Source organism: Urocampus carinirostris, chromosome 4 (genome assembly GCF_059441175.1).
Source record: "Urocampus carinirostris isolate Australia breed hairy pipefish chromosome 4, RoL_Ucar_1.0, whole genome shotgun sequence".
NCBI classification, from domain to species: Eukaryota; Metazoa; Chordata; class Actinopteri; order Syngnathiformes; family Syngnathidae; genus Urocampus; species Urocampus carinirostris.
The window spans coordinates 456,866-481,845 of NC_142352.1; the positions used below are offsets into that span (position 1 = coordinate 456,866).

The 24,980-nt window shown below is 48.2% G+C and overlaps 1 protein-coding gene across 1 annotated transcript in view; it reads left to right on the forward strand.

Moving 5' to 3' along the window:
* vps13c (vacuolar protein sorting 13 homolog C) overlaps positions 1 to 24,980 on the forward strand; it is a 64,769-nt gene that overhangs the window by 16,646 nt on the left and 23,143 nt on the right. The window contains 36 exon segments of the mRNA XM_088333381.1: positions 1,265 to 1,382; positions 3,125 to 3,257; positions 4,941 to 5,013; positions 5,067 to 5,161; positions 5,234 to 5,387; positions 6,032 to 6,105; positions 6,182 to 6,241; positions 8,190 to 8,340; positions 9,179 to 9,295; positions 10,728 to 10,831; positions 10,913 to 11,080; positions 12,213 to 12,517; positions 12,576 to 12,726; positions 12,783 to 12,891; positions 13,008 to 13,141; positions 13,366 to 13,525; positions 13,871 to 13,950; positions 14,014 to 14,073; positions 14,740 to 14,899; positions 15,416 to 15,535; positions 15,608 to 15,711; positions 15,803 to 15,970; positions 16,043 to 16,347; positions 16,413 to 16,560; positions 16,685 to 16,811; positions 17,059 to 17,177; positions 17,312 to 17,469; positions 18,343 to 18,958; positions 19,023 to 19,268; positions 19,335 to 19,466; positions 19,543 to 19,632; positions 20,430 to 20,585; positions 22,930 to 23,194; positions 23,272 to 23,432; positions 23,648 to 23,769; positions 23,902 to 24,199. Of these exon segments, the coding sequence (XP_088189507.1) occupies positions 1,265 to 1,382; positions 3,125 to 3,257; positions 4,941 to 5,013; positions 5,067 to 5,161; positions 5,234 to 5,387; positions 6,032 to 6,105; positions 6,182 to 6,241; positions 8,190 to 8,340; positions 9,179 to 9,295; positions 10,728 to 10,831; positions 10,913 to 11,080; positions 12,213 to 12,517; positions 12,576 to 12,726; positions 12,783 to 12,891; positions 13,008 to 13,141; positions 13,366 to 13,525; positions 13,871 to 13,950; positions 14,014 to 14,073; positions 14,740 to 14,899; positions 15,416 to 15,535; positions 15,608 to 15,711; positions 15,803 to 15,970; positions 16,043 to 16,347; positions 16,413 to 16,560; positions 16,685 to 16,811; positions 17,059 to 17,177; positions 17,312 to 17,469; positions 18,343 to 18,958; positions 19,023 to 19,268; positions 19,335 to 19,466; positions 19,543 to 19,632; positions 20,430 to 20,585; positions 22,930 to 23,194; positions 23,272 to 23,432; positions 23,648 to 23,769; positions 23,902 to 24,199 (5,741 nt within the window).

A 24,980-nucleotide genomic window follows, 5' to 3' on the forward strand; every position in this document is an offset into this window, starting at 1 on the left:
CTTTGGGCATTTTGCGTAGGAAAGCCAAAGCGCTTGTCGACAGTACTTCTAGTGTTGAAGAGTCACTTTTAGCCTAGCTGTAGTATTTAATCTCGATTCAAAGCATTTCTCTTCCTCAGGATAATAGATTTGGATTTTCTACAGAAGGAGTATCACAAGTCGCTCTCCTTTCTTCTTCAGTGTTGGGCGGGTTACTTTGGAAAACGTAGTTGTAGTGACTTCTTCCAAAAGTGAATTAGTCACCGAACGACTCTATAGTCCAACTCGTTACCAGGGAAAGTCGATTCAAGTCAAGTCATGTTTATTTGTATAGGAGTCTCAAAGGGCTGCAATCAAAGACTATTGCAAACTACAGACTATTATGACACCATCCCCTTGAAAAAGTAGTGGCACAGCAAGCTGAATAATTTCATATCCGAGAACAATCGTTTTGAATCTATGCAATCAAGATTCAGGGCTAACCACTACTGAGACAGCCCTGATTAAGGTAACCAATGATCTTCTACTGGAAATGGACTTCATCACTCTTGCTGCTGCTGGACCTTAGTGCTTCCTTTGACACTGCGGACCATAATTCTTACTAGAACGGTTGAAAAATGGATTGGTCTCCCAGGAACCGTCCTCTCATGGTTCAGATCCTACCTCTCAGATAGGATGCATTGTGTTAAACATGGTGAAATGACATCTAAGCCCTTCAGTGTTACCTGTGGTATTCCACAGGGTTCAATACTCGGCCCCCTTCTTTTCAGCATTGACATGCTTCCATGAGGTGATAAGTATAATATCAGTTTCCATTGCTACGCAGATGACACTCAACTCTATCTTCCGATGGAGTAATCTCCCGCATTAAACTGTGGAAATTTGGAGGCCTGCCTCACTGAGATCAAAGAATGGATTTCCCTCAACTTCTTGCGCCTTAACTCTGAAAAGACCGAAATGCTAGTTATCGGTAGATTCGTTTGCGGTCTGTGCAGCCCTTTGAGACGCCTTGTGATCAAGGGCCAAACTAGAAAGAAATTGAAGCTTTTTGGTCAGATAGAGAAGCAGGGACGGGCTGCCACCTGGCGCCATTTTCCGCACCAGACCTGCAACACCTTTCTCCTTCAACGGTAACGAAAACCTCGGTCGTCCTACCTTTCCTTCCTTCTAGCTCAAACGAGACCAAGAGTCCCTTTTCGCCGGGCTCTGATATGAAAATGGCCGCCGCGACCGGTCGGAAAGCATTCGCGTTCCTCACCAGAAGATTTGTGTTTTCGCCGCGCAGGTCGAGAGTGGAAGTCGCTGCGCTCGCGGGAGCCTTCGGAGCAGCACATCCTTCAGCCGCTAGACTTGACGCTCGCCTTGTCCAAGTGCATGGTGGACAAGGACGCCCGCATGCCGAGGTACCGTCTCTCCGGGGGAAGACATTGGGCTTTGGAATAGGGGCTGCAACTCTCCATTCTTTTCAACATCCGTTCTTTTTTCCATGGATCGGATTTCTTGTTCATGTCCTTCGAGGTTTCGGAAAGATTGCGCGCAAAACAACACTCTAGATATATAGATAGATGTCTAGATAGATAGATAGATAGATAGATGGATACTGTATTCATCCCCGTAGATAAATTCACACTTATCCTCGTGTTGAAAAATAAAACAATAAAATAAAGATATAGAATACAAAAATACCCAATATAAGGTGTTGATGTAGAGTATTTAAATAGTGCTACGGAAAATACACACTGTCGTAAAAATAGGGTCATATGCAAATGTGGGGGTGTGGGGTTTCATGTGGGCTTTTACTCGCTCGGGTGGCGTTAAAGAGCCTCATGGCATGAGGAAGAAATGATCTCCTCGGTCTGTCCGTGGAACAAGACTGTGACAGCAGTCTGTCGCTGAAGCTAGAATAGGAATAGAATAGGAATGTCAAGTTGAAGTCGGAAACACGTTCCCCAAACGAGGAGAGGAGACGTGGATTTTAGGTTCGAATCCCTGTTCAGAACAAACCCCCCCGTCTTCCAGGCAACGAAAAGGGGGCCACGCGATCGGACGGTGGTGAAATAGCGCCAATGACGAGACAAAATCGGAGACCACCTTAGCAAACGTCTTCTTTGAACAACACAAGCTCGCAGTGGTACGGAAGCCAAGTGACATCCAATAAACAACAAGAAAAAGCCAAGTGGTTGTCAACTCACTCCACAAGAAACAAAAATACTTGCGACACACCTACGTAAGACACTCTTTTCCAAAGATCATTTTATTTTTGAACTTATCATCTATTCTAGCTATCTACCTTGGTCATATCCCTCGAGAGGGGTGACCGACGGCAAGACAAACACATACAATGACAAAGAAAATAAAAAAGGGAAAAAAATAGCTAAAAAAAACACAAACAAGCATTTTTGGACCATGGCCAACCCAAATCTCCAAACACCCAAACAAGTTAGGCACCTCAGCACCCAAGTTGGTCATGCTTTCGTCCCACCAGATGAAAAGGGACACCAGAAAGCGGCCATGTCACCCGGGTCAGGTAACACAAAACACTCTTCTGTTCGACAGCTTTCGCTGGTTTACCCCTGCCGCATCATACGGATTCCCTGCCCATCCCTTAGAACGCGTCCAAACATCCCACTATCCTTTTACAACACCTCTCCACTCATTCCTGTCACCAACAATTTATCATGCTATCCTACTAAACAGAAAAGGAAATCGCAATACGTTTCCTTTTATGTGCGAAAATTGTTTTTATCCACAAAAATGATATCAAAAATGGGGGGTACCTGTGCAAAACGTTCTGTTCCCTTGAAAACTTCTCTTAGAGACATACTTTACATCGTTGAAACTTTCATGCCAATCTTGTTTGTAATGATGCGATACTCAATGACAAAATGTAACATTACGATATGATTATGATGTTTGAGCGCCCTCTGTCTGACCAAAGTGGTACTACAACTCCGAAGGTCAGGAGGAAACGGCGCGCACTCCTATTTGCGTCGATTCGACAAAGTGAACGACTCGAATCGCGCGATCAAAAGAATCCTCGATCTATTGAGTCGCAAAGGCTTTGAATATATCCTTGCAATGGATTTTCTGGATGAGTTGTTGCAGCCCCGGTTCGGTTGTCACGGGCGCTCACTTTGCGTCTTAGGTTGAAGCTTTCGGGCGAGCTCCCGCTGGTGCACGTCAAGATGTCGGACCAGAAGATCCGACGGGTTCTGGAGCTTTTACGGAGCGTCCCGTTGCCCCGCCCTTCCTCCGCCCCCTCCACGCCCACCGAGCAGGTACGGCCAATCCGGCGCCTCTTTTCGATTCGGGGTTTCGGTCCTCGACCCGTCTACGGTCCGTTTTCCGTCAACGCGGCGTAGCGCGTTTAGCTAAGGCTCGCCCACGAAATGTAGCCATTGATGGGAAGCGCGGGTGTCAAACTCGTGGGCCGAATGCGGCCCGCCTCCTCCTTTTAGATGGCCCGCGAGATGATGCCGAGAGAAGCGCAAGAGGAAAACAACCCCTTGACAACGACAGACACCTGTCATAAATATGTCACCAGATGTATGAAAGCACCTCGTGTAACTGCATCGGCTGTCTTCAACTTCAAGGAAACCCATCCTGTGTTTTTTTTTCCTTAAAGGGACAGCGTGTAAAATCGAGTGCCTACCGGTGGTACAAAAACCATCGATTTGAATACCAGGCAAATTACCATTGTTCAATTGGGTGAGAAATTGGTATTTCTTGGGTGGCCGCCACGTTTGTGCACTGTGCTACAGGCCCTCGCGACTCGGCGCCATCTCGTGGTCAAATATGAAACACCGGGGCTTTCAAATCAAAGTCACGGAAGCGCTCGTCAAAAATACGAAATGAAAGAAATGGCAGCGGGGTGTCCTCGCACAAGTACTTTCTGGAATAGATATGAAATCGAACAACCAAGTTTTCATTGAAATGACTGTTTTATGCTCTATGGCTCACTTTTCCAGCAGGGGGCGGTAGAGTAGCCAAATAGTTTACTCAAGTCAATTTGACTTCAGAATAAAACCTGCTTTTATTTGCAGGTTTACTCTACGTCTCTGGCGATCGTGTCTCTTCATAATATGTCAATCAAATAAAAATTCAAAATGGCTTCGTGATGACGGAAGCGGTATAAACGAGCCCGCCGCCCGGTGGCAAAAACTGTAATGGACGCGAGTACGATGGGCTCATTCAAATGTGGGTAGAGTAGCCCAAAATGGGACTCGAGTCAAAATAGTGATACCTCAGAATAATAGGAATCAAAAGTAGTCACCCGAAAAAAAAGACTCGAGTAAACGTAAAAAAAGTAATGAGTAACTGTAGCAACTTCTTATTCGATCAGATTAGCAAAGTCCATCCAATCAACGATGAATGACATTTCATTTCATTTAAACAAGAACTTTAATAAACAATAAAATCATTATAGTATAGATCCAAGAAATAATTGAAGTTGCACATTTAAAGCCCCAGTACTTATTTTTAAGCTAGCCCAGGGGTCTGCAACCCAAAATGTTGAAAGAGCTGTATTGGACGAAAGGAACAAAATGCGAAGCCTTATATAAGTCTCACAATGAATGCAACACACTTTTGAAAAGGTTCAAGTGAATCTACTCACATCAATACGGTTTAAAAGGGGCGGGGCTTGGGCTGCAAAGCTTACGGAAGAGGGAAAAACAGGTGAAAGAACGGACGGGCGTGCTTAAGTAACGGCTTCAATGAAGCCTAATGTTGCAGAGTAAGAGAACAGTTTCGTCTCCACCAATCGATTCGCGTAAAAGTGGAGTGGTTTGAATTTACTTCCAGAAGCACTCAAATGTTAGTCGTTACAACTCTCGTCCGCTTTCCTGTCTGCGTGAGGGGTTCAATAAACTGGAGCGGAAACGAATTTCTCTCGTACGCGAAAACGGATCGAAAGAATTTCGAATCGACTTCTCCGTTTTGAGACATCCTTCCCGTTGTAGACGGCGCCATTGGCCGAGTCTCGGCTCCGGGGCCCCTCGCTCCTCCCCGCCACGCCGAGCATCACCGAGACGGGTAAGGCTCGCCCTAGCTCCGTCCGGCCGGCGCTAACGCTTTCTCCGCTTCAGATTCGGACGGCAGCGAGGCCTCGGCGGAGGACGAGAAGGCCCGTTTGGCGGGCGAGGAGCTGACCGAGCTCCGCTTCCAGTTTGAAGTCAAAGAGGTGGGCGGCACCTGATGGTAGAGGGGCGGGGCCTTTTGCCCGTCTGCTAAAGTGCGCCCCTCCGCCCCCCAGGTGCGTTTGGAGCTGAGCCGGCACGCCGACGGACAGAAAACTGTGCTGGCGCTCCGTGTTTGCCGGCTGGGGGCGCGGGGCCAGATCAGGACCTTCGACGCTAACGTTAGCGCCTACCTCAGGAAGATCGCGCTCCACTACTGCGACGTCAACGGTCCGTTTCTCACTTTTTCCCCGATATCGAGAAATAGCCACAAATATATGCCGTGCGAAGAAATTCGCTCGATTCCGAAAACGATACAAGGAACGATCAAATTTGTGTGTAGAGAAAATTGCTTTGAATTTTGGGGGTCGTGATAATAGTTTATTGATATTCGTCAGCGTTCAAAACAGCGTTCTCATTCGTCTAACAGACAATCAGCTTTGTTATACCCTCCGGAGCAAAAACATCATGTCAGCCATATCACGTGTTGTTTTTCTCTTACTGGGCGCATACTTCCTGGAATTGACGATGTTTTTCTCAGAATGTTTTCGTCCTCTTTCGATTCTGCAAAATGACGCGATTTCCAAGAAAATACTTTGAGTCGGCCTGACCCGGCCAAATTCCTGTCAGCTTCGCAAGCTGTTCCAAACTGAGGCTCGGAAGAAACGAGCCTGGAATTTCCTGTCCAAACAAATGTGTCCTCATTATGCCGATAAGTTCCGACTTGCACAACAGTACGAGGTCAGGTGGGGGTGATTTGAAAATCCCACCCCTGTCGGTTTCGACGGCATATATCTGTACCGTCGTTCCGATCGGTAACGGTCCTCCGTGGACTGACAATGAGCTATCGGTCGGGCGACTTTTGGACATTTCAGACGGGCCCCCCCTCCCCCTGATCGGCTGCTCGGAGCAACACGACGGCGACCTCCTGGAGGTGGACTTTGTCAAGGTCTGTGGACCGGCCGTTGCCGTGACGAGGAGGAGGACAAAAAGCCAGGTTTTCCTCTCTCTCTCTTTCTCTCCAGGCGGACCCCCGAGGGCCACACTTCCCGACGCTCTTCCAAAACACGGAGAAAACGCTCAAGGTGGGGACCCCAAAATAGCCCCAACGTCCTCGTCTGCTCGTTTCGCCCACAATCTATCGTCAGGGGCGGGCGACTCTTTGGAGTCGAGGCCGCATTTTCCATCCCTCCATCCGTTATCTGCACCGCTTATCCTCAGTAGGGTCGCGGGGGTGCTGGAGTCCATCCCAGCTATCTTGAACCGGTTGCCAGCCACTTCCAGGGCACGCAGAGACAGACAACTCACTCGCTCATTCACACAATTTGGTGAGGCCAATCAACCTGACATGCATGTTTTTGGAATGTGGGAGGAAACCGGAGTGCCCGTAGGAAGCCCACGCAAGCACGGGGAGAACATGCAAACTCCACACAGGAGGTCTGATCTCATGACCTCAGAACCGTGCCGCACAGGTGCTAACCAGGGCCGCATTTTGAGATGTTGTATTTCTTCCATGCGATGGGTTTGAACCGCTGCCAATGAAAGACAAACAAAAAAGCGGATTCCTGTTTTAAGCACAACGATTGATATTGGCTTCGTATTTTCGTATTATTTCCGCCGCAGGATTTTTTTTGTCGTATTTCTCTCCCGTTTTCTTGTTCTAATGACATCTTTTCATCGTCATTTTTGTCGTGTATCTGTAGGGTCTTTGTCGTAAATCTTTGGTATTTTGGTATTATGGTGTTACTGTCGGCGGCACGGCAGCCGGGTGGTTAATCGCATGCGGAGTTTGCATGTTCTCCCTGTGCTTGCATCGCTTTCCTCCGGGCGCTCCGGTTCCCCCCCCACGTTTCAAAACATGCATGTCAGGTCGCTTCAAATTGTCCTTAGGTGGGAATGAGCCTGTGGGTTGTCTGTGATTGGCTGGCAAGCCGTTAAGGGTGTCCCCTGCTCACTGCCCAAGAGAGCTGGGATGGGCTCTAGCTGTCCCGCGACCCTACTGTTGATTAGTGATGCAGATAATGAATGAATGAATGGATGGATGGTATTACTCTCGTGATATTTTTCTAGCATTTCTGTTGAATGTTTTTTTTTTAAGTATGTCCATAATAGTATTATCCATCCATCCATTCATTATCTGCGCCGCTTATCCTCAGTAGGGTCACGGGGGTGCTGGAGCCCACCCCAGCTATCTTCACGCAGGGGACACCCTGAAGTGGTTTCCAGCCAGTCACAGGGGACACAGGGACACATTAGCACACCTAGGGACAATTTGGACCTGCTATGCATGTTTTTGGAATGTGGGAGGAAACCAGAGTGCCTGGAGGAAATCCACGCGAGCACGGGGAGAACATGCAAACTCCACACAGGGGGTTCGATCTCCTGACATCAGAACTGTGCCACACACGCGCTAACCGCTGCACCGCTGTGCTGCCCATAATAGTATTGTATTGTATAATACTTCTGTAGTATTTTTGTAGGATTTCCATAGTAGTATTGTTATAGTATTTTTGTTATATTACTGTAGTGTTCAATTAATCACAGTTATTGTTCTGTGTACCGGTGTGAATTGAACACTCGAAGTGTTACAAAAAAGTGAGACACCTCTAAAGTAGGGGTCTCCAACTTGCGGCCCGTAGGCCATTTGCGGCCCCCAAAACGATTTATGGCCACTGCCTTCATATAAATTCAATGTTAGCATGAATTGTGCGAGTTATAAATGGATTCTATCTCCTTGCTTGTCAGTTGGGCAAGGCTTCAAATTCACACTCTGATCTTTAAGATCGGCGGATGTCTGCCCCGGTAGACGATTGGCTGGCTACTTCCTGGTTTGACCCATGGAATTGACACGAGATCATTCTTTATTTTTTGCAATCTGATTTCGAAATATATGACTCGAATTGAAACGGGAGAACGGGGACCAAATTGGCTCAAACCCCCTCCCCACTTACCATTTACCTCAACTCCAGCGCCCCCCACAGGAAATAGCGTTTGAGACTTGTGCTATAAAACAAAAGGTGTGCTGTGTCCCAGGTGAAGTTCTCGTCCCTGGACTTCCTTCTGGACGCCAAAGCTTTGCTGTCCACCGCCGCCTTCCTGTCCAGCACCTTCGCCGCGTCGCGACCGCCATCGACGCCAGCTGGCCACGCCCAGAAAGTGATGGAGAAAACCCCGCCCACTGCAGGTACCGCCACAGGTGATTTTCCAAACGAGAGAGAGTTTGTCCCCGGTGTTCCTGTCGAACGGAGGGGGACCCTGGCTGGTGGACAGGCCAGGGCAGGCGTCTCCGATGCGGCAGCTCTTCTGTCACTGGCTCACCAGTGCTAGGTCATTGTGATTTTCTAGTCAAAATAATTAACCCGGGAATAACATACATAGTCATAAACTGATACGTTATTTCAGAAATTCAAATCAATACAGTTTAAAGGATTGATCATTATTTTTAAACATTTAATTGAAAGAATAAATTGTTTATCTATTAAATAGATGTATTTATTTATCTTTACATTGATTTATTTTACAACAAACTCAATTTAAATTGATGGGTTCTATAAAGTAAATGTATTTCTTTTTCTAGCTAGCTATCCGGCTAACTTTTTAGCCTTGTAGCTAGCTATTTTCCCACTGTTTTAGCGCTTTGGCAAGCGATCTAACTAGCCGTTTACAGTTTTTCCATGCTATCTAGCTAACATTTGATCCTTTTTGAGCTAGTTATCAAGCAACATTTTGGCCTCTTTTCTAGCATCATATCTAGCTTTATTTTAACTTTCTATCAGGCTATTTAGTTGGCTTTTTTGCTAGCTATATAGTTCCCTTTTAGTTGTTTTTTAGCTATTAGCAATCCATTTAGCAAAGTTTCTATTTTAGAAACGGATATGAAAGTAGCTCCACACTGGAAAAGGGTCGGAGACCCCTGCCCCGGTGGGACCGTTTGGACCCCGGCGGCCCGCCAGGATCTCCCTACATGCGGGAAACGCCGCGTCCCGGGTCAGCTTTAGCCCGATGGGGTTTCTTTTGTTCAGCGCCGAGAGTTTGGAAGGCGTCGGAGGCGTCCAACTTCAAGCTGCTGGCCGTTCTGGACTGCTTCCACTTGGAACTTTGCGACCAGCGCCGCCGCGTCGCCGACATACGAGTGCAAGGTGAGCCTTGCCTCCGCCGGCCACGCCCGCTTTGAAATAACCTTGGCCCCGCCCACTTTCCGCAGAAAAAATACCCCAAAACTATAAAGCCGGCGTACCTCACCCAAAAGTCTTGTCATATTTCACCCATGACACATATCCTGCAAACACGATGCGGTTCCATTCACGAAAGTCCAGGGAATCCAACCGTGTGAAATTTTGACTCCAAAACACACCGTAATGCCCACAGGATTAAAAAAAAAATCCGCCTAAAAGAATTCCTGCATTGTTGTAATCCGTATGTTTGGCCTTTATAAACAGACACGTTTGCCTCTGACATTTTGGGGCGGCAGTAGCTCAGGAGGTAGAGCGCTCATCTTGGGATCAAGGGATCCCAGTTCGAATCCCGGCTCGTCCGTGTTACATGTCGAAGTGTCCTTGGGTAAGACACTGAACCCCTAATACCCCCAATAAGCAGGTTAACGCCTTACATGGCTGCAAGGCCGCTATTGGGAAATGTGGAGCACATTGTAAAGCGCTTTGGGAAGTCATTGACTTGAAAAGCGCTATATAAATGCAGATCATTTCATTTCAGATCATTTCATTTCATTTCGATTATCGGCACACTTGGCCAATCTCAAGCTCTTTTTCCCGGTTCTTAGCCCGTGACAACCTATGAGGGCCTGTATTACAAAAAAATTGTCCCAAATTACTTGGGCTTTAAAAATCTTAAGCCACCAGGGATCAATTCAAATGTTGATTGTCACATCGGTCAGTCAATGAAATTCCCGACGCAATTTTATACCATTTTACAAGCTTTACTCAAATCAACCCAATGGTGAACGTGTGCAAAGCAAATCGTGATTTATTTTTACACGCAAGTGTGCACAAGCATTCATTGATTTTTACTTAGAGAAGGCAACATTTACAACTCTTTCACAATGTCTAAAAACGGCCAAAGTGCTGTGAACTGGTCGTCTCCAAACGGCCACTTTTGAAAACACTTAAACCTACCCTTAGAAAAATGTGTCCAATACCAAGTTTAGTTCTTCAGATTGTGATCCAATTTGACAAGGGACCAGGTAAGGCTTCGAGCTATTGTCTTACCTGTTTTCTAGCTAAGATGCCCATGCTGCACTCTGCTGAATGCATGTGATTGCAAAAAAATAAATAAATTGGGCTAGAATAGAAACCTTCTATTTTTGTGTGTTCTGACTAAAATGACTCAAGGTGAGTAGCACTTGCAGTGATGATTTCAGTTTGGGACAAAACTTGAGCGTGTTACCTTTCAAAAGCGTCCATTTTCTCCAAACACTTCAAGAAACGGAATTCAATCGGCTTTGGGTGTGTCTTGGATCGGGAATTGAGGCCAATTTAAGGGGTTGAAAAGTCTTTAGACTTGGCCCAAAAAAGGCGTACCCAACCCCGTTTCTGACTTGGGCGCCCTCCGCAGGCATGGACGCGTCAGTGGAGGTGAAAGCCCAGCAGACGGAAGTGTTCGCCCGCCTCCGAGACATCGTGGTGACCGACGCGGACCCCGCCTGCGTTCACAAAGATGTCCGAAAATTCCTTGGCTTGTCCCGGTTCTTTTTGGGGGATTTTCTTCTAAGGCCTTTTCCATTTTTTTGCTTTTTTTAGGCGGTGTCCATCGTGGGCGAGGAGGTGTTCAGCTTCAAGTTGAGCTTATTTCCGGGGGCCACGGAAGGGGACGGCTACGGGGACACGTCCAAAGTGGACGGCAAAGTCACTTTGCGCCTGGGCTGCATCCGGATGGTCTACCTGCACAAGTTCCTGGTTTCGCTGCTGGTCAGAAAAACTGCATTTTCTCTACATACAAGACCGTGCTCGTCTTTTCATGAGCGCATTTTTCCCATATCCAATCATTGAAAAAGGATGAATCCGTTCCCGGCCTCCCAAAAGCATCCAAGTTAACTAGAAAACAAGAAACGCAACTAACGACTATTTTAATCGTAAATTAGTCACCGACTATCGATACGCTTCAGTAATTCTGTATTGTACAGAACTCCTCAAACCAGGGGTCGGGATCCTTTTTGACTCAAAGAGCCTTAAAAGCAAAATATATTCATTTTATTTTGGGAAAGAGCCACACCATATATTATGAGACAAATTGACTCAATTGCTAAACCCGCGCCCCAGACAAAAGCTTAGTGCTCAGCACATACATTTTTAATGATTTGATCAAAATGATGAAAAGAGAATCATGCCAGAGCCTGTGTCCCAAAATCAACAAACATACCACTTGAAACTTGTCTCTTTCTTGCATTGACTCAAGGTCGGTTCAACTCATTTAGACCCTTTTTTTTTCCATACTAATTGGTTTCAAAACCAGATGCAAGAAGTTATTTTGTAAAAACGTCACAACATTTTGCAAACAGGGAGCCTGATGTGCTTACTTTTGGCGCAGACGGAGTAGGGCGAGAGATGGGAGGGAGTGCTTGCACTTTTTGCATAGCTCCACCCATCCCTCCCACTCACCCAATCAAATAACTAAGTTTTCTTCCGGTGTTTTGGGGTATTTACAGTTTGTTCTGTGGATTTCATCATAAGGTATCTGAACACTAACCACAGATTATATAGTGAGCTTTTATATAAGGATTCTTTAGCGTTGTACAGCCAAAACAAGTATTTTTTTTTGGGTGTGACACCTTGACTGTAAATTGTAGTGAAAAACGCGCCCTATATATTCTGCAAAGTACTGCTGTATCTGAACCGGATCATCGGCTCAAGTTTTGAACGAGATGGAGAAAATTTGCATGCAATCATTTGTTTCAGAGTCACAGGTTCTCATAGAAAGAGCCATATATGGCTCCCGACCCCTGCCTTAAACGCTATTTTTGAATTCCGTCCACAACGTCAACTGAGCCCCAGTTTGGAGGGACTCGTTTCTAGTTGTGTTATATGGCCCGTTTCCCGCCAGACGTTCGCCGACAACTTCCAGCCGGCCAAGGAGGCGGTGAGTTCGGCCACGGCTCAGGCGGCGGAGAAGGCGGCGTCCGGCGTTCGAGACCTGGCCCGCAAAAGCTTCCGTTTGTCCACCGACGTCCGTCTGAAAGCGCCGCTCGTCGTGGTGCCTCAGTCCTCCACGTCCCGCCGCGCCGTTTTGGTGGACCTCGGCCTCATCACCGCGTCCAACCACTTCGCCGTCTACCCCGCCGACGGAGTCTCGCTGCCAGTGGTGGTGGACAAGATGGACGTCAGGCTCACGCAGCTCAAACTCTCCAGGTGAGCGCCCTCCGGGTCGGCCCCTTTTGCCAACGGAAACGGGAACGTCCTTTCGCAGGACGACCCTGGGCGGAGGTTCCTCCGAAGGCCCGGACGTAGAGATCCTGGCACCCATGAACGTGGAACTGGAGATCACCAGAAACCTGGCTTGGCCCTGGTTCACCGCCATTCCCGGGACCCGCCTGCAAGGCGTCCTGCGCTCTCTCAAGGTGAGCCCCTGGCCGCCGTCGGGTGTCGCTTCGCTAACGTTCGGCCCGTCTGTTAGGCGAGCGCCGGCAAGGAAGACCTGGCGCTGCTGACGAAGGTCCTGCTGGAGAATATCGGCGAAGGCCGGCAGGAGCTGCGCCGAGTGGAGCGTACGGACCAGGTTCAAGGTGATCGACGCCGTTGTCCGCTAAAAAATATTGTCAAAAGTCAGGTGACCGGGAAAAGGTGCGCTCGTCTGCCGAGAGACTGACTCCAGTGATCTGACCGTTGTCCAAATTTGCAGTCCTATCAACAAGACCAAAGACGGACCCGATGGCAGATTCAGCCCAGGCCAGCAACAGCGCCATGAACTCAGTAGCCAACGCGGAACCTGGCGACAACGCTCTCAACGTTCTCCTCAACTTTGAAATCTCGGAGGTGATCTCGGAGTGTCTGGAACTTTTCCTCAGCTCCTTTACACGACACATCGTTTCTTTCACGCAAAGTTTGTGCCGAGCTGACTAATCTTTATAGAACGACGTCGGTAATCTGGTGTACAAAGCCAAATTTGGATATGGAGTGTCCAGATCTTTCTCTACCCTGAAATCGTTGCAGATGGGTTCCTCCTGGAATGTCCTTGTTGACTATTCTGTCTCTCTAAGGTGGAGCTGAGCCTGAAGAAGAAAGTGAACGACGAATCGGAAGGTCCTTTCCTGGTCTTGCGTTTGGGCGGCCTGGGCGTGGACACCAAAGTGAGAAAGTTCGACACCTGCGCCACCACCTACATCAAGGAGGTGGCGCTCACCTGTCTGGAGTTCAAAGGTAACGCGGGGGCGCTCCTCCTTTCTCGGCGTTAGGCTGCACGTCTAAGCCTGCTTCTATCTTCATACATCAGGACCTTCTTTCCCTCCGACCATCTGCTCTTTTTCTCTCAGCTTGTCGCACTTGTCCTCCTTTCCTAAGCTAAGCCAACCTAACCCTTGGGAGCTATTGTTCCTTATTTTGATGAGTTCTCATCAAAGAAAAATCATTGATGAAAAACCCAAATGCATAAAGATAAAGTTGTCTCCGAGCCCAAGGGTTAAGCAGCTACAGCGCCACTTTTCCTCCGTGGTTGCTTTTCCTTCCTCGTTGTGGTTTCTCCATCTTTTTGCCATTGCCGTCCAGACTCGTGCGGCGATCCTCTATGCCTGGTGAGCTCGTCGGCGCGGCCCGGAGCCCAACTGCTCAAAGTCCAGTACCTCAAGGTCAGGGCGTGGCAAAATTTCTTCTCCTTTTCTGCTCGTCCTGACCTGATCATGCTCCATCAGGTGGACCGTCAGACTCCAAACTTCTCCAGCACGTACAAGAACACGGAGCAAATGATCAACGTGAGGATGTTTTCAGTTCTTTATTATCGTTGCTATTTCAAAAATCCCAGGAGTCTTTGTTTTACACGTCCTACCTGTAGTTTTTTTGTTCCTAAGTCCGATAAGTGAGGGTTGCCAACTTACATTTGGAAGTTGGAAAGTCTGCACAAACCAGTCTCGCCTCCAAGCTGAATGTGTCCTAATTAAATGCAGGACGAGATAGTTGGCTCGACTGCAGGGACCTGGAAAATCAGAAAGTTCTGGTTGTATTCCACTGATTTGTCATGAAGAAATTCCAATCAACAACACATAAATTGGAAAATCGAGGCTTCGAGACCTCCATTAATCTCACAAGGTCTTCAGCTCAGTTATACAACACATCCGTTCCACCGGCTTTTTCCGAAAGTCCATTCTAATTTGACTGCGCCCTCCACAATAAACCAAGACTACAAGATTTTCTTGGTCATAGGGACAGGGTCTTTGAGGATTACTCTCATACACAAATTTTCAGTTTGACATGTTTTGAGTCCCATTTTCTGTTTGGACTCATTGTACTGCATTTTTATCATAGCTTAACCTCGATTTTCTTTACCCCCGATGTTTCAAACAACCGAGGGACATGTCCCGCGACCTCTGCTGAAAATTTTGGGATGACCTCAACCAACACAAAGCCTGTCTGTCCTCCAGGTGACCCTCACCTCCCTGGACCTGGTGCTACATACTCAGGCTCTTCTGTCCGCCGTCAACTTCCTGTTGGGGGCGCTATCGCCGGGCGCCGCCGCGGCCCCTCCCGGCAAGGCGCTCGAGCCCAAGCCCGAAGATGCCAAAACGGCGGCCGCCAAGCCAGGTGAGTGCACCGACAGGGAGCGAGAAAGGAATAAACACAATATATTTTTGTCGAATGTCTTTTAGCATGACGCACGCCGTCTCCAGAAGGTTACAGGTCACGTCATACTCCAAACAAATGCGTGACTTTTGCTCGTAAAGTCAGCTCAGCCATGTGTTGACAATGGAGCACGGAGACCCCTCAGACTGTCATTGATCTTCTTGTATTGGGAAACCACAAATGCATAAAGTCAGTCAAGGAGAGTTGTAAAATATCATCATCAATTAGAATAGATACAATTCGTATCAGCTATTTGAGGTTAGGGTTACATATTTGTAATAGAATCATCTCCAAAATAGTGGAACTGTCTTATAAGCTTTTGGAGGTCGCCAGCATTATCTGGTGTGAGGGGGAGCGAGAGGAGGACTCGTCTTTGAGACGTTTTTCGGCGCACCTGAGCATACGGGCGCTTGCGGTCCCGGTGTCCTGGGAAAGATTGGTCCTAGTGGCATCACCCTACTCTGCCTTTGCCAGCAGAATCATTTGCATCCCCTGAGGCTGGTGAAGTTATCGGTTTAAAGGTGATGGTGGCCCTAGGGGCCTTCAACGTCCTGGTGTGCGACCAAAGCAGCAACATGGTTGACATCAAAATCCAGGGTACAAACCCCGTCACAGATTCCTTTTCCGCTTGCATGTTCACGTTTTGAAGGAGCTGCCCTCCTCCCGCAGGTCTTCAGGGCTCTCTCCTGGTGCAGGGACCTCAAACACACATGTCTGCGCGCCTGAAGGACTTTGTGGTCCTCAACGTGGATCCTGCCAGCGTCCACAAGAAGGTACATCCTATATACTTGCTGCCGTCCTGGAGGCTTGAATCTCACTGGAGGCTTGAATCTCAGCATTGCAATCTGCTGACCGTCCACGCAGGCCATCTCCATCGTGGGGGACGAGGTCTTTAGCTTCTCCCTCAGTCTGACCCCGAACGCCACAGAGGGCCCGGCCTACGCTGACACGTCCAAAACGGACGGCCGCTTAAAGCTCAACGTAGGCCGCATTCAGGTGGTCTACTTGCACAAGCTGGTCATGGCTCTCCTGGTAAGTCGTCATCGCTCTCCTCATCTGCAGTAACCTGACGATCGTATCTGAGGTTTATTGTGCTCCCCGCAGAACTTCAGCAACAACTTCCAGACGGCCAAAGCGGCTCTGAGCGCCGCCACGGCGCAGGTCGCGGAGAAAGCGGCGTCCGGCGTCCGCGACCTGGCTCAGAAAAGCTTCCGTCTGTCCATGGACATCAGACTGCAGGCGCCCCTCATCGTCATCCCGCAGTCGTCCACGTCCCACCAAGTTTTAATGGCCGACCTCGGCCTGATCACCGTGGCCAATGCCTTCTCGCTGCTGCCTGCCCACGGATGTCCCCTACCGGTCGTCATCGACAACATGGACGTGCAGCTGACGCAGCTGAAGTTGTCCAGGTCGGTCATTGCCTGTGACAGACCGCAGGGGGCGCACTTGACGTCTTGAACGTGTCGTCCATCAGGACTAGCTCGGACACGGCTTCAGGTGGGGACACCGGCGAGCTCCTGCAGCCCGTCAACTTCCAGTTAAGGGTCAACAGGAATTTGGCCGCATCCTGGTACAAGAAGATGGCTGCTGTGGAGGTGGATGGCGACCTCAAGCCAATGAAGGTGGGACTGTAACCAAGATCTTTCGGGGATGACTTTTGCATTCAGACGGAGTTTGTCAAAATTACCTGCTGCGAGTCCACCACTTGTTTGCATTAGTCCGACCTGTACATTTTGGGGCCCGCAGGTGGCGCTGAGCCAGCAAGATCTGACGGCGTTGCTAAAGATCTTGACGGAGAACATGGCTGAGGCTGGCAGCCTGCCACCAAGTGAGCCGAGGCCTGGTGTTCATGTACCGCTTACGCCTCAGACAGGTCAGCGTGCCGCTCGTTACCTACAAAAGCGTCTTGTGGAATTAGCGAATGTAGCGAATTCATCTAGTTTTGAAAAATACTGCGGTGGTACCTGAAGGGGCTAAATAGTAGTCCAATAGTCTGAGAAGCACAGGTCCATCTCTTTGACATCTTGCCTGTAGCTGGGTTTTCGTACATCCGAGTAGCAAGAGACATAACTCTACATGGAGAAGATGGACACATACCGTATCTCGGTTTTTGGTTTCAGGTGGCACAAGGAACTCGCCGAAGGTGGAAGAGGATGAGGATCAAAAGGCGGAGTCCGTCAAGTTCAACTTCAGCATCGAGTCCCTCGGATTGCTTCTGTACACGGATCGACCCGCAAAGGTCGGTGAACATCTGATCCGGAGACTTCGAGAACCCTTCTGAAATACAAACTCTTATCTCACTTTTTTTCCACTTGAATGAATTCGTGATCTTTTTGAGGTCGCGTCTCTGTAATCGTGTGCGACCTTCTGCAGTCTTCCGAGCAGGAGAGCTTCCGTCTGGGCGAGCTGGCCTTTCATCTGCTGAAGGCTTCGGGTAAGCTGTGGAACGACGGCAGCATGGAGTTGAGCACCGTCTTGACCGATTGCACCTTGGACGACCACAGGACGGGCGTGAACAGGGTCACCTCGCGGTGAGTCACCCCATAGCTCCCAAATCTGCCACTTTCTGAATGTGGGTCTAGTCCAGACCACTTGAGCAGACCCCCTCAGACTGCCTTAGAATATTACCCAATACAAAAACGTGTACCGAAACACAATAAATATTTAAAAGTGTAGATGATCAATCATTTCATAGTAATAAGTCTAGTAATAAAGATTAAAAATTGCAACCATTTACTCACTGTACTTTTAAGCAGTCCTGCGAGGGCAGAACTTCTTTGACTCAATTGTTGTCACCGGTTTCCACCTTTTTTCAATAACTTTCTTGGGACCCATTGTTATAGGCAAAAAAACGGCAATAAAACACACTAAATGACAATAAAATAAGACGTTATCCCTTTCGAACACAATTGAGATGACACCCATTGTTCTTGGCAAAAAAATAAATAAAACACACTCAATCACAAATAAATGAGGTATGGTCCCTGTCCAAAAAAACTTAACACGGACAATTGACCGAACTGGAAGACGAGATGGGGAGAGTATGAGGACAATGTGGACTCAAGATGGAGACTTTGATACAGGGGACAGGCCGAGCACCTGAGTCGGCCAGATTTACGTGGTTTGACATCGGCAGAGCTAGCTAAACTGACAGTGAACCTGCTTGGATGTCTCTGCCTGTCCTACGCCCCCATGTGTTTATTGTGTTTTTTGCGCATATAAATCGGCCCTCTGACTTAAGTTCTGGATTTTATAGTCTGTCTTTTATATGGTAAGTCCTGAATCTGTAAGTCTGATTCAAAAGAGTCAGGCTAGTAAAATCAAAACAGGGATCATTTTAAATATATGCAGTATTTGAGGGGCCCAGTTGGGCATTTTCAGCCGTTGCCGGTCCGGTTCCTCAGGATGGTGAGCCGCCAAGATTCGGAGAGCTCAGAGGTGATGGTGGACGTGGTTTACCGTCAGAGCCTCGGCGAGCGCTCGGTGGTGGCGGTCCTGCAGAAGCTCTACGTCTGCGCCAGCGTGGAGTTCCTCGTGACCGTGGCCGACTTCTTCCTCGGGGCGGTGCCGCAGCGCTTGCCTCAAAACCTGGGCGCGGTGCCGAGCGACAGGCCGGCCGCCAGAGCCGCCGTGCCGCACAAGACCGAGAACGGTAAGGAAAACCGTTAGCTAAACCGCTAGCTCCGTCCGCTAATCCTGTTCATGTATTCAGTGAAGACGACGGTGCGTGCGGTGGTGGTGGACCCGCGGGTGGTTTTTGTGGCAAGCCTGTCGAAGGCGGACGCGCCGTCCCTGTTGGTGTCCTTCCAGTGCGACTTGAGCCTGGAGGACCTTGGCGGGATCCAAAGTCTCAAGGCCCAAATGAGGGACCTTAAGGTCTTGGCCTGCCCCTTCATCCACAAGCAAGAAGACAAGACCGTCACCACCGTTTTGAGGCCTTGCTCGGTCGTTTTGGGAACCCGCCGAGGTCCCGGCCAGCCGCTGAGCGGTTCTGTCACGGTGGAGGAGGTCATCGTCAAGGTAAGGAGTCGGTTCGGGTGGAGATCTCGGCTCAGAGTCCACGTTAAGTGGATTTTCTTTCCAGATTTCCCCCTTCATTCTCAACACGGTCAACACCATCATGGAAGCTATGACGGTCCACCGAGAGGACGGAGGCAAAGCAGAAGACCAGCAGGAGGACCTCCAAGACCTGTGGCTCACCAAGAATGTCCACACCTGCAACTACTGGTTCCTGGGTGTGGAGCAGGCCAGCGAGGTCACTGAGAACTTCAGGGACCCGGAGGAACAGGAACGCCGGGACGTCGGCCAGCGCTTTGCGGCCCGAGTGGAGGTACGCCGCTCCCGCCGTGAAGCCGTGGGTCGTCTCAACGGCTTTGGTGTTCTATCTCGTCGCCAGGTGATCCAGGTGACCCTGGAATCGGGTTCCGGTCACCGTACCGTCCCGTTGCTGCTGGCCGAGTCCTCCTTCAGCGGCTCGGCCGAGAACTGGTCTTCGCTCCTGCAGCTCAAAGCCAGCGTGAGCCTGGAAGTAAGCGCCTTGGAGCCAAGCGGTTTTTGGGGGTTTTTTGCCAAAAAGTTCCCGCCTGAGCTTTCAAACCTTGCAGGTCAACTACTTCAACGAGCGCCACGCCGTTTGGGAGCCGCTCATTGAACGGCTGGAGGACGGAACCCGCAGGTGGAGCCTCCAACTGGAGGTCATTTCATCAAGAAACGGCTTTTTTTTCCTACTCTAATGCGAGAAACAAAAACGTTTGGACAGGCTACTTTAGCTCATTTTAAACATCAATCGTTTGATTTGACAATGTGGTTTAAAACCATTTTTTGCCTTTTTTTTTTTTTGCACGGTTTCTTGATGCGTTTACGAGCTCAGGCTGGCTTCGCGGGCCGCAAATCATCGTTTACCAAATTGTTGGAATGCGTTATCTGACTCCGTTAACCAAACACAACCTACATCCACCCAACAATTGATGCGCGCTCGTTTCTTGAGGGAAAAATGAACAGAAAAGCTGGGCAGATTTATTTTCCCTAACAATTGAAGTGTACTCCATCGAAAACGGCCGAATTAGTGACGTTGGAGTCTCTGGGAAGCCCTCTTCTGAAGTCCTTTAGCCTTTTCCTATTGGCCATCTTCTCCCCGCATAATGGTGTGCCGGCTCCTCCCATGGGCGCGCCAAGGAAGCCCCCCGGGCTTTACCATATCGTAGACGAGCGTCTCGATGTCTGGGGTTCTCAAAACAATGCCTGCGTCAACAACGTCTGGATGTGCTGATTATCTTATCAGCAGTACGTCCCGATCCACCATTTATGCCTGCCCTGAACTTTCACTGCTCATCGAAGAAAGGCACAGTCAGTAAATAACCATAGCATTAAACTCAATCAATGTAACTTGTATTCAATTGTCTAAAATCCTTTAGAGTCAAATGTCTAAAATCCTTCAACGTGTGTCCTCCTAACTACCGGTTGTTGAAAGGTGTGGTGTGTGCGCGCGCAGGTGAAGCAGAACCCGCTCCAGGACAAGAGTCCGGTCCACGGAGACGACTTTGTGATCCTCCCGGAGGCTCGCACGGTGGTCAGCGTTCGCTCCGGGGACGCGCTCAACGTGACGGTGTCGCGATGCGCCATCGCCGTTTTCACCCACCTGGCCAAAGTACGTGCCGTCCGGAATACAGATCCCGGAGACATCATTCATGTCTTTGTTTAGGAATACATCTACATCCATCAAATTTAGTTTCAAAACGATTAAAGCAAAATCCTATATCAGGTACCTGTTTTCAGAACTGCGTTTGATATTTTGTTTAGTAGTATCACTTCAATTGGATGTTTTCGTTTTTTCGTAGTGTTTTCCTTGTTTTTGTTGAATAACTGCAAATTTCGAGTGTTTTTTTTTTTTATATTTCTGCAGCGGTATTTTTGTATATTTCCATATTAGTATTTTGTGTAGTATTTCTGCAGTACTTTTTCAGTATTCCTATCGTAAAATTTTGTAGCATACCCTCAGTATTTTTGTAGCATTACTGTATTAGCATTTAAGTACTATTTTTGCATTTCAGTATTACTGTCGTGGTAATTTTGTCAGATTTCTTTGTGATATTTTCATTGCTGTTTATGCAGTATTTCCATTGTAGTATTAGCAGTATTTCTTTAGTATTCTTATAATATTACGAGTTGTATTTAATTTCGTATTCATTTTGAAATATTTCTGTAGTATCTTCATAGTATTTACATCATCGTATTTTTATAATATTACTGTAGTTATAAATATGTAGGATTTCTTTTTGTAGTATTTCTGTTGTCATATTTCTGTAGTCGTATTTTGTGTTTTTTCTATAGTATTTGTTTTCTTTTCAGAATGAAAGCGACAATATATGCCCGGTCCCTGTGACTAAGCACTCAATTTTATATTTGGTTTAGTAATAATTAATTTTTAGCCTTTTCGTAGTATTTCCGTAGTGGTATTTTTGTTTTTGACACACACAAAGGTAGAATGGGACCATGTTGGCACCAAAAACATTCTTTTCATTTGTAGTATTTTTTTTACTATTCTGTTTGAGTATTTTCGTGCCGGATGAAAAAGCCTGATGGGTCGCATGTGGCCCGCGGGGCGCAGTTTAACCACACGTTTTAAACACTGCAGCCGACGGTACTTTTCTTTTTTCTTATTTTCGCAATCAATACCGCCTGTACAGTACACATGCTGAGCCACGCGACTGATCTTAAGCTCTCCCATCCTTTGCGCACACGACAAAATCACAGGACCAAGTATTGCTACTATGTCATAAAAAACATACATACCGACAAACTACGAAGGAGGAGTACACGATAATTCCAAGGTTTATGGAAGTGACCACAGTCCCATATGATGTCAGCCCTAAAGGCAGTATAAACGCCATATTGGATGGGCCCTCACCACTTGTTAGAAAGATTCCAAGCACAGTTTTGGTGACGGAGTAGTAACAATACTTGGTTTCCTCTCCATGACTTGTGCGCTGTGGATGGGAGAGCTTAAGATCATGCGACTCGACATCCCCCCAAAAATCAAATCATCGTTCAATTCACTTCATGCTCAATTGAAGAAAAACGGAATAACTATCCGATTATTATTTCTTTTGATCCGTCCTCTTTTGTCATTGACTGTTCTCCATCTTTGTCTGTCCTCCATTTTTCTCCGTCCCTCATTTGGTTTTAGAGAGGGCATTTTTATTCTTGTATCAATTTGCAGTAAGTTGAGTGAAAGGTTTTTTTTTCCTTGTACCACAAAATAGTAAATCCACTTCGTGCTAAATCAGGGGTGTCAAACTCATTTGAACTCGGGGGCCACACCATAGAACAAACATTCTGTCGGGCCGGACTCGTAGATGAAAGAGAAAGAAAAAGAGAGATAAAGAAATAAGAGAAAGAGGCAGGGAAAAGGAGAGAAGGCGGGACAAAGAAAAAAAAAGAGAGAGAGGGAGAGCGTGAGAAACAAAAGATAGAAAGTCGTGAGAGGGGGAAAAGAAAGGGAGAGGAAGAAAAGAATGAAAAGAGAAATAAAAAGATGGAAGGAGAGAAACGAGAAAAGAAAGCGCGAAAGGTATGAAGAGAGAAAGAGAAAAGGAAAAAAGGAAGTTAGAGCAAAAGAGGTTAAAAGACACAGAGAAAGAGACTAAGAGCAACAAAGGAAGAGAAAAAGAGAGAGAGAGAGAGACACACACACACACACACAAGTACAGTGTCTTTGTTGGAGGCACCTGGCTTTGGGCTACATCAAGTGGACATATTTCAACCTGCAGCTTGTTTTTCTCTTGCGCTTCTCTGAGTGTTGTCTGGCAGGCCGGATTCAATCCCTTAGCGGACCCGATCTGGCCCGCGGGCTGCCCGTTTGACACCTGTGTGCTAAATCAAAGGAAATAATGCTCATCATCGGATGACGGGACTATATGATAGAGGGCGACGCGTGGGGTACTCAAAAGGGAACAGTCGGTGGCCTGACCTCGTCCTTGCGTGACTTTCAGGCCTTCTCGGAGGGCGCGGCCTCCGCCTTCTCGCCGTCCATGAAGGAGAAGGCGCCGTTCAGCGTCTTCAACGCGCTGGGCATCCCTCTGCTGCTGCAGCACAGCGCCACCCTCAGGCCGGCCGGCGACGCGCAGCAGGGAAAACTGCTGGAGCTGCCGGCGGACGGGAGCCTGGACCTGGAGCGTTCCGTCCGGGGGTCCTCGTCTCGGGGGACGCTGTCGGCCCTGCAGCGCCAGGAGAGTCGCTTCTTTCACCTGGCCATAGGTAAAGGGGCGGGGGGACGTCTTTTTTTTTTTATTCTCCGGCGGGCGAGTGTCCCATTTTTGCGTTTGCGCGGACAGTGCCGTCGGGCTTCAGCGAGATCGCGAACGTGCCGGTGGACAAGCCGGGACGGCGTCTCTACAACGTCCGAGGACCGCAGCTGCAGCAGGCCGTGTCCCTCGTGCTCCAGGTGGACGCCGCCGACGGCAGCAAGACGGTTGTCGTGCGATCGCCGCTGCAGGTGACGCGTCTGTCCTCCGTCCACAGCCATCTTCGTCCTCCTTTATCCGTACATCTTCTTTCATTTGTCCTCATCGGTCTATTTTCAGTCTTGTCTGTCCTTGCCCGTCTTTGTTCTATCCTCATCTGTCCTCGTCCATCTTTTTTGGCCTTGTCCATCCTCATCCGTCCTTGTTTTCTACATCGGTCCTGAAATGAATTTTCTGGGCCTTCCAGATCCAGAATCACTTTTCGGTGGCGTTCGGCATCCTCAAGTTCTGCCCTTCGACCCGCTCCCTGCAAGCCATCGGACTGGCCCGGCCCGAGCAGGAGTTTCATGTCCCCTTGGACGCCTACAGGTGGCGCAATCGCTTGGTGGAATGTCTTTTTTTAAATTTTCTTTTAGATCTTCATTTATGTTCTTAATGGGATTTTTTTATCGGAAGGTTTATTTTGGAAAACGCCACTTTAAGATAAATGTGCGCCGGCAGGTGCCAGCTGTTCGTCCAGCCGGCGGGAGACCTGTCCGGCCGCTACGGACCCTCGTCCACTTGCATTTCCTGGAAGGAGGAAGTCCACCGCAGTTCGGAGGTGCGCTCCCTGCTGCAGTGCCCGCGGCTGGAGGGGGGGGCGCTGCCCCTGATGGTGGGCACGCTGGCCACGCCCGACACCCTGGACCACATCGCCAGCCGCGGCGAGGAGGACTGGGACCCCGCCTACGTCCTGCACTTGCATCCCGTGGCGGCGCTCAGGAACCTGCTGCCCTACACGCTGACCTACATGATGGAGGTATAAGCCGGTGGCCGATCGTCTTTTTGCAGAATCCGTACGATACCCTTCAAAAGTTTGGAGGAGAAGTGCTTTTTTTCTCTCAATGAAAAATGACCCAAAAAATGACCACAAAACCAATTGGAAAAAAAAGGCCCATAGAAACCAAAAACAACCCAAAACATGCCATAAAAAATTCTCAAATCACTGAAAAACGACCACAAAACGGAAAAATGAGCCAGAGAAAGAAATTTATAACTACCCCAAAAAATAATCCACTCACAACCTCAATAAAAATGATCAAAAAAACGTCCCCAAAACCGATTGAAATTAGACTCCCCCGAGAAAAGAAAGAGACCTGAAAAATGACCCACTAACGATCCCAATTCAAACGATCAAAAAACGACTCAAACATGAGTGGAAAAAATCCCCACCCGAAAACAAACACAAAAAGGACACAGAGGAAAACGACCTGACCAAAAAACCCAAAACATCCCTCCCAAAAAAAGACTCAAATAACTGCAAAATGACTCAAAAAGGATGGAAAACACTGCTTTAAAAAATGACCTCAGAAATTGATTCAAAAAATGACCCAAAACCGACCCCTATAAGACTCAAAAATGATTGCTGAACAGCTTAAAACAGCAATACTCAAAAAACAAAACAAAAACAACCAAAATAGACCCTATAACCACCCCAGAAAAAAAATCACGACACCTGAAAATGACCCCAAAACGATTGAAAAATAAACAAAAAACAACCAGAATGCACCCCAAAACCACGTCAAACAAAAAAAACACTC